The sequence below is a fragment of the Nymphaea colorata genome, chromosome 4 (genome assembly GCF_008831285.2).
Source record: "Nymphaea colorata isolate Beijing-Zhang1983 chromosome 4, ASM883128v2, whole genome shotgun sequence".
Lineage (NCBI taxonomy): Eukaryota > Viridiplantae > Streptophyta > Magnoliopsida > Nymphaeales > Nymphaeaceae > Nymphaea > Nymphaea colorata.
This window is the reverse complement of record NC_045141.1, coordinates 7708346-7723129: the sequence shown is the minus strand read 5'-3', so window position 1 is coordinate 7723129 and position 14784 is coordinate 7708346. Positions and strand designations below refer to the sequence as shown.

General features: G+C 39.2%; 1 protein-coding gene across 2 annotated transcripts; it reads left to right on the top strand.

The window, feature by feature from the left end:
* Positions 1-484: 484 nt before the first annotated feature.
* Positions 485-3926, top strand: LOC116253376 (WRKY transcription factor WRKY76-like). 2 transcript variants are annotated; one of them, XM_050077275.1, is made up of 5 exons: positions 513-647; positions 735-902; positions 1896-2225; positions 3163-3279; positions 3364-3926. In XM_050077275.1, exons 3-5 carry the CDS (start codon positions 1926-1928, stop codon positions 3709-3711), a joined length of 765 nt encoding a protein of 254 aa, XP_049933232.1. In that variant the 5' UTR covers positions 513-647; positions 735-902; positions 1896-1925; the 3' UTR covers positions 3712-3926. The 2 variants fall into 2 exon arrangements, with proteins under 2 accessions (XP_031484027.1, XP_049933232.1); XM_031628167.2 differs by lacking the exon at positions 735-902 and having other exon boundaries at positions 485-647.
* The last annotated feature ends 10858 nt before the right edge of the window (positions 3927-14784 follow it).

Sequence of the window (14784 nt, the reverse complement as noted above, 5' to 3'; positions counted from 1 at the left end):
GCCAAAATTTGATTTAAATTTTTTTACATAAAACAAATAAACTTTTTTTAAATTTACATATAAATTTAAAAAAAAAATTGTGATGTGGTTAGGGCCCATGAAACCCTACCTTGGCTCTGCCCCTAATCTTTATTACCATGATTCAGCTAAATGCCACAGACAATCTGACTTGGTCTTACTTAGTCAGCCGCGTCAATTCAAATTCTACTGTTATGTACATTGGAACGTTATCGATGGACAACGCTATACAAATCTATGTCCACGAGGGAGGGAGGAGATGAATGGTCACAAATATTGGTGGATAACGGAGGGCCGACGAAACTGCCAATCGCCCCGCCTATACGGTGGAAAAACGAGTCACTAATGGCCAAGATGATGACCATCTTCTCACATGACGTCTAAACCATGACGTACGCCAGTTTTCTTCTCTTCTTCTTCTTTTCTTGGTCGTCCAACTTGACAATAATAATATTAGGCAATTTAAACAGGAGACGAACTCCACCTTCTATTTCTATCTCTCTCTCCCCCTCTCGCTGTTGGCTTTCTCAGCTTTGGTGAGGATGATGGTGGGCGCAGGAGGAGAAGAGCCGCAACAGTTGATTAATCTTGCAGATTGGCAACCGAGCAGATCAGAAGCGAAGGAAAAGGTAAATTAGCAATGTTTTCTGCTGCCTTAAGTTTATCTTTCGTTTCGGCCGATCGGATTTAAGTTGGGCCGGCTCAATGCGTTACAGTTGAAGAAGGCGTAGGTTTCTTTGCCGAGTGATTGTACCATTTCTTCTAGACAAGGCCTTTGAGGAGAACTTGCGATAACGCAAGAGAGGCAAGACAGCCATGAAAGAATATCAACAACTTAAACATGACGAGAAGAAGAAGAAGACCAAGAAATCAATTCTTTAAGGGTTCGTTTGATGCTGTTATCCTCACCGTACAGGAAGCCATCAGTTGCATGGTTAATTAAGCATTAATACTCTTTCTTCACCATCGTACAAACGTATGTATTTTAAAAATGAGGGAAGACAGTCAGACGAGGAGTGAGTTTAAGCGACAATTGTTAAGTTGAATTGCTTAGGCCTTGTTTTTTTAAAATAGTTTTGTTGAGGTTTCATGAATCTGCCTAAGGATTGACACATATCAATAGAATAACGTATTGCAATATTTCATAAATATATCCTAAACTTTAAGGCAAAGGCATGAAATAGTAGCGTAGTATTATTCTTGCCAAATAATAATTCATACAGAGTCTTGGGTCCCATTTGGTGATGATCGATCTTTCCATCGTTTGGATGAGTATGCAGTAAATGATTTAGATGTTAATAAGTGTCATCTTTTAGATCTGTGTTTGGTAGCAAGAACACTCAAAAAGTGTTTTATGAATCTGAGTCAATTATTAAAACAGATTTTCACAAATTTGTTCAAATATTGCTAAAACACTAAATCGAACAACCAAGTACCATCGATCAAATTAAGTGCCATCGATCAATGAAGGCAGATCCAGTCCAACTATGCATTAAATTGAAGTTAATAAGAAGACACCCAACTGGATGAAATGGATAAAGTGGGGAAGAAAGCCTTTTTCTGAATGACAATTTTACCGTTACAAAAATCAGAAAAATGGAAAAGTTAAGGGCATCCTTCGTCCGTCTGAAGGAACCGATCCCTACAACTACATGATGGGATCTAACTTTGGCATTGTCGACCAGTTGTGTATGAAATGGTGTGCCTCTAGGTCGTCTCTGCCACGAAAAAAAGTAGTGTTTTACCAAAACCATGAAAGTCGCTCTCTGGCAATTAATAATCTATTGGCAGCCTTTTTTTCCCATAATAGTCGCATGGTTGTCTTTCTTTCAAGTTGAAAAGTCTTTATTTAACAATTTGCTGAAACAAGTGTTCAGAAAAAGGCATTGGAGCAGCGGCTTGAGAAGATGATCGAAGAGAACGAGAGGCTACGGCAGATGATCGGAGAGATGTGGCAGAGCTGTTGTGTTCTTCGGGCTCAACTTGCTTCACTTGTCAGCAGCACCAGTTCATCAATGGAAGAGAACAAAATGGAGGCGTCGAGGAGCAAGGGAGGGGGATATCATGCAGTCGGCAGTTCTACTATCATAGGAAACCAGAGCTACTCGTTCAAGAATCCCATGGATGGCCTTTCCGGTCGATTGACGGCCGGTGCCGGCGGCATCTACGAAGTCTATGTCAAGACCGACCCATCTGATGCCAGCTTGGTGAGTTAGTAAGGGGCCGTTTGATAGCCGATATTTGGGATCCTTAGGATATGGGGATTTAATGTCAGACCCCTCTCCTTCTAAATCTTAAATCCGACCTTTCATAAATAGGAAGAAGTAAAATAAGGATCTGAAGGGTAGATGGTATAGGTTGAAACTAAAATCCTTAATTTAATTAATCAGGGAATTTACCATAATCTTTTGCCTCATCGAATTTCAAATCTAAAATAATCAAACACCTCTTGATTGCGACGTAGCTGGCTGGTAGCTAGAAAGTTTAATTATGGAATTCCATGTATGTCTTAAGTTGTTTTGATCTAATCTGGCTCAACGTACGCTTTAATTAACTTTTTTGCCACGAATAATGTACATCTACAGTAACTAGGCTGGTTGATTTGGGTGCCAATTTCCTTTCCATGTTTGTTTTCTATTTGAGAAATAATTACTGCTTCTGCGTTTTAGGATCAGTTAGCGCAAATTTAAATTTATCCAGTTACAAAGTAACCATTTTAATGCTCTTGGTTCGTTGACATATATATATATATATATATATATATATATATATATATATGTGTGTGTGTGTGTGTGTGAGGTTTTGGTGACTTGATACTATTCTACAACAACTGCTAATCTTATAGATCACATATAAAAGATCTGATCATTAACTGTAACCAATGGGGCCATTTAGAACCCCATGCAACTAACCCAAAAAAATTTGCTTAGGTTGATAGATACCTTAAAAAGTATTTCATAAATCTGCTCCATTTTTTAGAGCAGATGCATGAAACAGTAACAATAGGTTTCGTACTTGGTTCTTGATTGAGTCGAATAAGACTATTGATCCGTTGATGGCTCTACTCGCTTATATGGCATATAGAAAAGATAAAATCAAGAATTGTATGTGTATGCATGTGACAAAGAATTCCATGATTTTCAGATTGTGAATGATGGATACCAATGGAGAAAATATGGGCAGAAAGTGATAAGAGACAACCCATTCCCTAGGGGCTACTTTAGGTGCGCCTCCGCACCAGGTTGCCCTGTCAGGAAGAAGGTAAGTTCTTCACTTTCATCCTCCACTTACGGTTAATTAGGAGACTGCGATTGGCATTGAAACACGCATCCTTTTCTTATATAGGTACAACGAAGTGCAGAGGACAGTTCCATCTTGGTAGCCACCTACGAGGGGCAGCACGACCACACCCGGCCGTTGCCGAACGGGCGATGCCCAGCCACGGCCGGATCACGTACTGATGGCTTCCTACCTTCCTCCGATGGCTTGAAGACATCATCACCCACCGTCACACTCCATTTGCCTCATGCACAGCATCAAGTGAATGAGACGACGACCCTTGGTGGCAGCAGTGCTGATCTGCAGAAGGTGTTGGCGGAAATCGTGGAATCATCGCTGGCAACGGACCCGAGATTCTTGACGGCGTTAGCTTCTGCTGTTTCCTCCAAATTCTCCTGGCGTTCTTCGTATTGAAGGCCACCAAAATTAATTAATGAGCTGACATTGGCAGTTCAACAGATGAGTGTTCAGGCTGACGTAGAAAAACAGCCATTTGTTTTATGGAAGTGTTCCGTAGGGGACAGTTGGCAATAGGAATAGCATGTCACTGTTTCATGAAAACAATGTGTTACAGTGCACTATCAATCTGTCTCATTAATTTGAGCTAGATACATGAATCATTAAGGTACTGTTTGGTTGTAGGAATAATGAATCCTATAATAATTGTCCTCACTAAAAATAAAAAGTTATTGTCTATGTAGACAAGTCGTAATTATGTTCAGTCTTTGTTTGCAAAGACAAAAATTTCAACTTATCTTGTTTGTTATTTGTCTAAATAATTGGATGGACAGACAAATTTAACATATGTTTTGCATTTTTTCTCCTTTTCGCTTGTGCGCGCGCTCTCTCTCTCATATGAACTAATAAAAGTACTCTTTCTTTTTATATATATAAAAAGTTCATGTATGATAGAATTGAAATATTTCTCAAAACATATTAAAGATATAAGAGAACGAAAACATTCAATCTTTGTTCTTTTTCTCGCTCTATACATTAGAGACTTAAAAACAACATATAATAAAAGAAAATACATAATCAAATATGTAAAAAACATCCACGCCAATAAAACATACTCTTTCTATCTTTACTAATATAAGCAACCTATACTGTAAATACAAGGAAAGAAAATACATGATAGGAAATGTATACAAGTGAAAACATATACTCTCTGTCTTTCCACTCTCTTGTTTTTTTTTCTCTTTACCAATATAGATGACCTAAAATGTACATATTATAAAAGAAAACACAGTAAGTTTTCAATTTGTTAGGTACAACCAGAAAATGTTTAGATATATGTTTCTAGAAACTATGTATATCATAATAGTTATGTGACAAAAAAAAATAACTTTTTTTATTTTCTTCATTGAAGTTCATGACTTGAAAATGATGATGATAGCAGGTGATCAAGTAGTCATCATCAACCATAACATAATGCACATCCATTGCATTGTTACTTTGGTCCTTACATTTCAATAATAATTTATGTGAATATTAACGAAAATACAATAAAGCAAAAACACATAAACATAGGTTTGACGTTTACAATAAAAGAACATTAGAAAAAATTGTTGTTTCACTACAATATATTAATAAAAATACCACTAGCAATTTATAAATGTGTTTACTTGTAAAATTTGGCTACTCAATGTGTTGATCATTCAACAATTGACTCACCTCCGTTTGACTTGTATTGGATTTCTAGGGAGATAAGACCCGACCTATTGGTATAAGGCATGATCATTCTTGGTATCTTTATGTGGTAATCAAACCAAAGACTAAGCTTTGTTAGTATTTTTTTCCAAGTATCTAAATGTTATACTACTTAATGCAAGAATAAAGCAAATGTGCCATTGTATTTTTAAAGTAATGTTTTATATTAAAATCTAATTTTACCTTCAGAACTTCAGACTCATAATAAAATGTCATTAGATTATTCTCATTGTTGTGCCATGCAACAATTTATGCTAAGCTACATGATACATGCATGTCAAATATTTGATGATTAGGGTTGGGTTATTAGGGTTTAAAGTTGAGAACAAGATCCAAATTCTAAGGCTTGGACTGGAGTGTTTTAATTGTCAATTTATCAGGGTTTGGTTTATCTTTAATTTATGTTTTTTAACTTTATTCATGAGTTTAGGGTTTTGACTTTCTTTGAAAGTTGGGTCATGGTTTTATTTTTAGGCTTTCAAAGTGCCATTTAGTTGATGATTTAAGTTTGAATTTCAATCTAGATAAGGGGTTAACCTAGAGTTTTTCTTTGGTTTAAAGAAAGTATGTTTTAATGGATTTCTATCATCTTTTTTTTGTAGATCATGGAACTATATTTTTAGAGAACCCCAGGATATCGGCTGTCAATGACAGGCCTTAGTCAAGAGCTGGCGTCTTCCACTCTATAACAGAGGTCCCTCGAGTCTCCAGTTGCAACTATACCAATTTCCTTCCAAAATACCGCAGGAACTTCTTGAGCAACATTAAGCCCAACCCAAGCTCTCTTCGTCAATTTATGCCTATTGTGCCAAGTCCTTGTTTCAGCCAACCAAAAATGTCTGACATGGTTCTTGCACACCCATGTATCGAGATTGGCCTTGGGTTGCACACAGACTGGAGCACCCTCATACTGTTTACATCTACTAAAAATCCAGCCCTAGATGCCAACATCAAGTCTTCTTCGTACATGTGATCCCCTCGGTAGTATTCGTTAGACTCTGCCATTCTTTATTGATGTTCCCGTTGTGACATCCTCATATCTCGGCCATCATCAACCTTGACATTCTTTTGGAACCACCAGCCATGCTTTTAGTAGTAGAGTCGGTTAGAGGAAGTGAACGAGTCACAACCCTTGATCGCCAACTCTGCGAACTGACAAGTCCAACCAACTCCATCCATCTCTCGGTTGAGGCTGCCTCTCAAATGTCAGCTCAATTTCAGAAACCAGATACCTTCTTGCAGGCCCTGGTGAGCAATCTTCACTTACGGTTGCGGCAAAATCTTGGCAGTCTCGGCGAACATCTGGCGAACGTGGCTGAGGAGCGGATGGACCCTGTCAACCATACCAGGCTAAGCTGAAATCACTCTAGCTAGTTAGGACTTGTGAATTCCCATTGTAGGCTAGGGGTAGCCTTTGGGCTCTATTGACTATAGGTAGGTCGGCCAGCACTGCGCTGCTGGCATTGTGCTTAGCTGATTGGGTAGTGTGGCCGTTAAATGATGTATTGCATGTCAATGAAAGGATGGACGGTTTGAGGAAATTGTATTATACTTGTATCATATACAATTGCGAAATATTAAAGTCTCTATCTCTATAGCAATCTTGTAGTAGGCTTGACAGTGGGGCTTCTTGTACTGTGGGCTTTGGTTGGGGATCATGTTTGGTAGGGATTAACCTCTCTTGTATTTGATCAAGCACCCAACCATTCTGAGCATCCTAAGAAGTATCCTATCAGCTCGCCTGGCGCAACCGTCAGCAACCAGCCAAGTAGAATCAGATAGGCCTCCCAAGGCCTCGATTCCACGTCTGGACCACCTCCATGATCAGCAGTTCAAGAGCAAGTTCGTATCCCCACCAGCTAGTAAGTAGCCTGTATCCGAAGGTGATACTAGCAGCAACCAATCACCTCTCGCAGTTGACAACAAACAAGCAAGTAGCTCCTAGCTCCAAAAGTTCGACCAGTCCTTGGTTGTGTCCATCTATTAGTCACCAACCTATAGCCGGCCGCATCTAGTAGCTCAACATCTCATACAAAGCTACCATCGGCTTGGTAAAACAACACAATCATGCTTAGGGAGCAACCACTCACCGATAAGGTATTGGTGTCAGTAGAGGCAACAGCAAGGCTACACTCTCTAGTACTGTAACTAGTTTGAGCCCTCAGTAAAGAGCTGACGTTGGAAAGGCTATCAGATGAGATAAAGTTTCGGTTAACTCAGCTCAAATACAAATCAAATTGCACAAGTTCCATATGAGATCTCATAGGTTCACATTGTATACCAAATTTGCAAGTCCCCTAAAGAATAACTCAAACATGCAACAATCAACTAATATGATCTATTCAAGCATAAAGTTTGACCACACCAACAGGCTATTAGATAAAGAATCTTCGGTCAAAATTAGGCAGGACAACATGAATAAAATGACAAGAATCTTGCTTTAAATGATCGTCAAAAACATAACGATCGACCAAGGATCGACCGTGATTGGGAAGAGAAAAATAAACGAGCTATCCTATTTCTCTCACAACAATCACGATCACCTTAGAATATCAATCAGGCAAACAATAAATCAAGCTAAACATGATAGGATTTCAGCTAGAGTTGTGACTAATATTAGGAGCAAGATGAGCCAAGAAATGATCTAGATCAATCGCTGAAAAATCGACGATAGATCAAAACTTCTAGCTTAGATTGAGGGTGGAGATATGCTGAAATCGATCAACTCATATGAGCATCATGATCACTGGGGATTGTAATGAGGATCTAAGCAAGCGATCTAGTAGATCAAATGAGAAACAGGTAAAGGATTCACTAGAATCTCGACAATAATTCAAGGAAAGTAGATCTACGATAGAACTAGTTCAATGTGGAAGAGAACACTGGTAGAAACTATACCAGATTGTTCGATTGAAGCTCGAGATTACTGAGGTTTTATATCTACGTTGTCATTGGTTTGACGCGTCATCCATCAAGGATCATGAACAAAAATCGCTAGCAAGGCACACTAGCAATCGATGATCGAAATCCACCAAATAGCAAAGCCACAACCACAAGTTCGGTAATTAGGTAACCGAATGCCACCTCATCTTTTCCAAAGAGCTATGCCGAAAAGGAATTGGAGGCAAAAAAGAACTCGTTGGACAGAAATCGGGAACCACACAATTGATGCCAAAATATTCCTTTTGAATCTTATTTAATGAAGTTGGGAATCAAGGATCTCTCCTTGTTGTTTTACAACAAAAATTCAAGCTTAAAAAAGTACAAAGGGCGGGAGGAAATTATATTCATGCCAAGTGTGAGACCAGTTCTCCTAGTCCCATGCAGTGGTGACTGGCCTATCTCAGTGATGTGAGTGCACAAGATGAGCTGGTTTCAAGGTAGGGTTTTCCCGCCTTCTCTCCAAAACCAGCCGAGTCGAGTCTAGGTCCTCAACCCAAGTTGAGTGTGCTGGTACAGTCTCTGAAATGCTGGTGCTCAAAAGGTCAGCCTCCTCTCGGTTACTCTTCCTCGGGCTGGGCTGCAGTTGGAATCGGCACTGTTGTGGCTATCAATGATCGAAGAGCTCTACCTCAATTATGAGCTTCATTTATGCTCAAGTATATCAAGAGAAGATGAGAGAAGGGATCTTAAAAAAATGAATGTAATTCTCATTAATCTCCAAAGTTTAATGTACAGTAAAGAATTCAAATGTTTTATATAATAAAGCCGGTTTAACAGGTGAAAGAGTCAGCTTAAAATTGATTTGCAAATGAAATAAAAAAACAAAAACCGGTAACTGTTTGTTGGTTGTTGTTGACCTCGATGTGCATTATTGGCAGGGGTTGGTGTCGGTTATTTGTGAAGGAGCTGTCACCCATTGAACCAAATACCTGCAATCTCCAACTCAGGTTTAGCGTGCTTCAAGGACTATTGTGGTCCATACATGCCACAAAGTGTAGGGCCTCCATTTCTCTATGGTTGTCATGATGGCCAGTATTTTCTTCCTACGTGGATAGAAGAGGCACTCTTTTTGTCAATCAGGTGCTCATTTTAGATGATCATATCTTCAATCCCAACTTCACAAGCATTGGTTTCAATTTCAAAAGGCTTTGTGAAATCAAGTAAAGCAAGCATGGGAGCGCTCACCATTGCTTTCTTGAGCTTCTCAAAATCTAAACATGTCTTATCGTTCCCTATAAATTGGCCCTTTTTCAACAATTGAGTCAAAGGCACAACAATATACTCATATCACTTAATAAACTGTCTATAATAGTCGGTCAAGCCAAGGAATCCTTTCAAGGCTTTGAGATCTTTGGGAAAGGGCCACACTTGAATGGCTTTAAACTATTCCCTTGCACCTCAATTTCTACATTCATGCACATGTTGGAACATGGCATTTTTACTCTCATTACCTATTGTTACTTCAAATGAGAGATGCTCTTTAATGGGGACCCAATGTCATGGGCTACTTGTTCATTGAGAAAATTGTAGTTGATATAGTGTCTATCAAAACAATTACTTTTTTCTCTCTGATTTGACGTACCACCCTCACTAAGTTTAGAATAGTGGTGTTGGCTAAAGTGTGATAGGTTAAATCTGAGGTGTCATCAGAGGTTGCCTTTCTTTGTGTTGAGACTTATTCTTCTTCATTATCTTCTTCTAACACCTCATAAATACGATACTCTTTACATTCATAGCCTCTATGCTATTTTCATCACAGTTGAAGCGTAGACTTTTTTCATCCTCTCAGCTCTCTACTTGTTGGATATGTACTTAGTCTTAGGATGAGCTTTAGTACCAAGTAGTTCTTTGCTTTCTTTAGCATTCATAGCAGGCTTTTTGACGAAGTTGGGAGGACCTTGGCTAGTATTGTGGTTCGGAGTATAGTAGGGATCCAGTTTATAGTTCCTTTTAAGAGCCGATAGCCGACGGCTCTTTTTCTCAATAACCCTAGCTAGCTGAAACCGTCTTTTAGGGTCTGTGGCCGCTGTGACAATAGTTCAATTTTGATATATTTTTTAAGGTCACTTATGAAAGTACCCACCAAAGCCGTCATCAGCCATCCAACTACTCAATCATTGAAATCCTCAAATTCACTATGATATTTCTGAATGGTTCCCTTTTGTCTTAAGTTTTTGAGTTTCACCTCATGGTTAATGAAGGTAGTCTCCACAAACTGAATTAGAAGCTTCTCTAAAAAGTCATCCCACTCTAACTCTTCATGGTTATGGTTGTGTCATTTATGCTAGCACATAGCTTCATCCTTAAAATGTAGGGTCTCTAGGGACTCACTGACATCTGAAGTATTGTTGAGCTTTATGAGACCATTCCAAAACTCTTTTTCCATTAAACTTACGAAAGTCTACTCTAAGTCAGTTGAGGTTTAGGGATGTGCTAATATTATTTTGGCGCTCTCTTGACCTCATTTTGCTGATTAGCATAACTACCTTCACTGTATTGACACACAAAGTCATACTCATGTCTGTCCTTTCTGCCCAAGGGCCTGTCTGCCCCCATAAGCCCTAGGTGCCATGGCCATGTTGTGGTCGAGTCCTGGCTATCTCCTCAGACTTGCAATGAACATGTCGGTTGTATGTGCCCTATTTGTCCCCTCTTCATTTTCATTATGTTGGCCAACATAAGGCCAGGCCTTAGTACGCCCCTCATCGTACGTATCTTGTCGGTGCATATGCAGCAAGGCCATGGATGGCTCAGCATCGTACTAAGCACGTCGACCCTCACAAGGCCAATCCATATCGGGTTCCTTATCCACATACATCACACCCTTGCAGGCCTTCTAACCATATTCTCGCAATACTCAACGTAAGAATCAAATGCACAAGTCCTACTAAAACCCTTTCTAACCATTTTAGGCTCCTCATGATACAAACGTCCATACCTCTAGGTCAGTTGGCCCTTGAAGTCATATCTTGGCCTATGCGCTTGGCAGAAGTGGCCGAGTGGCTGGTCTGCCATCAATTCATCATAACGATGGACTAAACTCTTAAAAGAACTTAAAACTTGTTCTTGTGATGTTCCCAACTCTGGTTGAATTTCTACATAATCTCAGTTATGCTCTGCTATGACAATTGAAGTTCAGCTCGAAAATTGTCTTGCTCCTTGCACCACCAAGTCAACATCACCTCAATTTGGTACATGGCTGATAGTGTCTAGTGCACTTCCTCCAGCTTGTCTGATTGTCTATCCAAATCACATTGCAAGTAGTCGACAACATCTACCTCCAGTGGTCGTCAATGCAATAGCCTCCTTTGCAGAACTTCTAGCCATAGCTAGCTCTGATACTAGCTCATAGGATACTCCCTAGGATGCCAACTAATGTCGGACAGGATTCCTGGTTAACCCCAAGGTACAAGAAGCCCCATCCTCAAGCCTACTACATGATTGCGACAAAAAACAAAGGCTTTATTGTTTTACAATTGTGTCTCGTACATGTATAATACACTCTTCCTTATTCATGAACCATCCATCGTTCATCTAAAGGCGTACGAAACCAGATCCAAACCAAGTTTAAGGGAAATTTTTCTCACCCGTCGAGGTCTGCCACCGTCGAGTTATACAAATGGCAAGCAAAACATTTATTATATGTTACTTTATTGTTTAAGCTTTTATAGATACAGGTCTAAAAAACGAGCTCTTCCACTCAAGTGTCAAAATTTTGAAGTTTTTGAGTCAAAATTTTGAAGTTTTTATGAAATTAATAATAATAATAATAATAAATAGTCTTTTCGCACCGCCGCACCAATAAATTTTGAGATGTGCCGCACCGGCACCCGCACCCCGCACTCTGGTAACATAGCCTATAGTCAATAGAGCCCGAAGGCTACCCCCGTCCCACCCAGCATCTTCAAATGAGATTCACAAGTCTTTATGGGCTAGAGCTAATCCAGCTTAACTGAGTAGCAAATCAAGGGACATGAGATGATAGGCCTCTGAAGGCCTGCTATGGTCGAAAAGATCTGCCTGCTCCTCGGCCACATCCACTAGATGCTCGCCGAGACTACTAAGAGCTTGTCGCAAAAAGATTGCTCACCAGGGTCCATCAAAAGGCATTCGGTTTCTGGGATTGAGCCAATGTTTGTGAGGCGGCCTCATCTGAAAGATGGGTAGAGTTGGCTGGACCCGGCTCGCCCGCTAGTTTGCAGAGGCAGTGTTCAAGGGCTGCTACCCGTTCACTCCCTCTAGCCTACTTTCCTATTGAAAGTATGGTTGGTGGCTTCAAAGGGATGACACGGTCGAGGATACTCGAGATATGATGATGTCACGATAGGAACGTTACTGGTCAAAGGGATCACATGTACGAAGGGGACTTGGAAGTGGGTATTTCGGATTGGGTCTTTGATAGATTAAAACAATATGAGGGAGCTCTAATTTGTGTGTGACCGAAGGCCAGTCTTAGCATATGGGTATCCAAGAACCACACCAACAATCATCGGGTGAATGCAATCAAGACTCAGTAGAATGGGCACAGCGTGCCGAACAGAGCTTGAGTTTGGCTTGAAGTTGCCCAAGAGGTTCGCACGGCATCTTGGAAAGAGGTGGTTATGGTCACAGCTGGAAATGGACAGAAAAAAAAGAGGGCTGTTGGCAGGATGTCGAAAGGGAGTCTCAAACAAGCCAAGATCGATGGTTAAGAGGGGGATTCGAGGACCCTCTACTACAAAGTGGAAGACATCCGAGAAATATCGGCAAAAGATGGCTTACCTACGTAAAGGTTTGTCGTTGTACATGTTATGTATATATGTAAAATATATATAATTACATATATATTATATACGTCCATTTTATAGTATATTGTTCATATAATGTATTATCACAACTTCGTACATATGTATATAATATATGTATTATGCATATGTACAACATATACAATATATATGTAACATACAACTATGTATAACATATATGTACATGTAGACATTATAATATAATATACAATATATGTATATACATATGTTATACATATATACAACTATATGTACACATATAGTACGTACATATAATATACAATATATTATATACTATATGCCATACAGATAATGCACACATATATATTACATATATATAACATATACGTATGTGATATACTATGATATATGTATATATTACATAATATATAAACATATGATAGTAATATATATGTATACACAATGTATTTATATATATGTACGTTCTATTACTATATTATGTTATAATGTGATACATGTATACAAGTACATTATATATATTATGTATATATATGTTACAATAATATACGTATACATAACATATATGTACATGTATGCATATATGTATATCCACATAATATGATTATAGTATTATATGTATATATATATATATATATATATATGTATGCAACTTGATCTAGTGAGAATGTGTCCAGCATGTTGAGTGAGGTGTGAGTGATTGATCTATTATACCATACGCCATTGTAATACTCTTAAAGCCTTCCTTAGATCTTTCGCTATTGTATTAGATAGCGTTGTGGGTATCCAGGATATTGGTTCTGCCTCACGGAATAATTTTGGTTGTGGTTCTTGTCCAGCTGGGATCCACTATTGTACTTTCATAGGACGATTGCTGTTTCAAGCTGTAGCTAGGCAGGGTCCTGGGCGGCAGGGGTGGAGCCAAGGTAGGGCCCACATGGGCCCTGGCCCTATTCACAAAAAAATTAAAAAAATTTATATGTAAAGTTTAGAAAATTTCACTTGTTTTATATGAAAATTTTGAAGAATGATGTTTCAGCCTAATCAAAATTTAGAAACTTTAATTCGGCCTCCGGCCTCCGGCCTTGAAAAAATTTTTGGTCCGGCCCTGCTAGTCACTGTTGGAGACCTACCGGTCTCTATATAAGTACCGTGGGTGATGGTGCCTTGCATACAAAAGCATAAAGTGACTTGGTCTACCATGAGATTGTTCAAGCCACATGATCAAGCCCTACTGCCTTCTTGCCAAGCCATCTCCTTCGTTTGACCAAGTACGCTCCGATCGTGGCATTGGCCATGCCAGTCTTGTGCTAGGCCGATGTCTCTGGGTACTGCTGACCTGTGCCTGACCAAAAGCCTTAGCAGACCAGCTGTTTGCGTAAGCCACATCAACTCATGGTACTGGGTATATCAGGCCCTGGTTCTGGCCATGTATAGGCATCTAGCCTTGGTCGTGCCTTGCCATGGTCCTGGCCAGCCGAGCCATTGCCAAACATAGCAGCCCTAGCCCAAGCTTTCTGCTTGGCCATACCATGCCACCAGCTGAGGCAGGTGCTTACAGCTAGTTTATAGCACAATGATGCATGGCACCTATGTCGTGATGTATTATCTACATCACAACCATTCTATTTGTGCGTGCAACCACACACATGATTTATAACAAGTTTATATATATATATATATATATATATACACATATATGTGTGTGTGTGTGTGTGTGTGTGTGTGTGTGTGTGTGTGCAATTGATCATTTCATATGAATCGCACATGCTATATTAAGCGGCAATGTATTTGAAGTGGGAGATTCTTTATAAATGGAATGTTTTACACTTAATAGCAGCACTACACTAACCAAGTTATATATAAAATCAACAATAATTTTTAACCTAATGATAGCAATTTACTATAGCATCCCAGACAAATTAATGAGACACTATCATAGCAACGAATTTTATATTCGATATCATCAAACGTTTAAACTCCTATAAAATCAAGTTTATCACAATAATAAGTTGCATTGAAACCCCAGTAATATATATGTTAGAAAGGCAATGATTTGGAATATTCTATC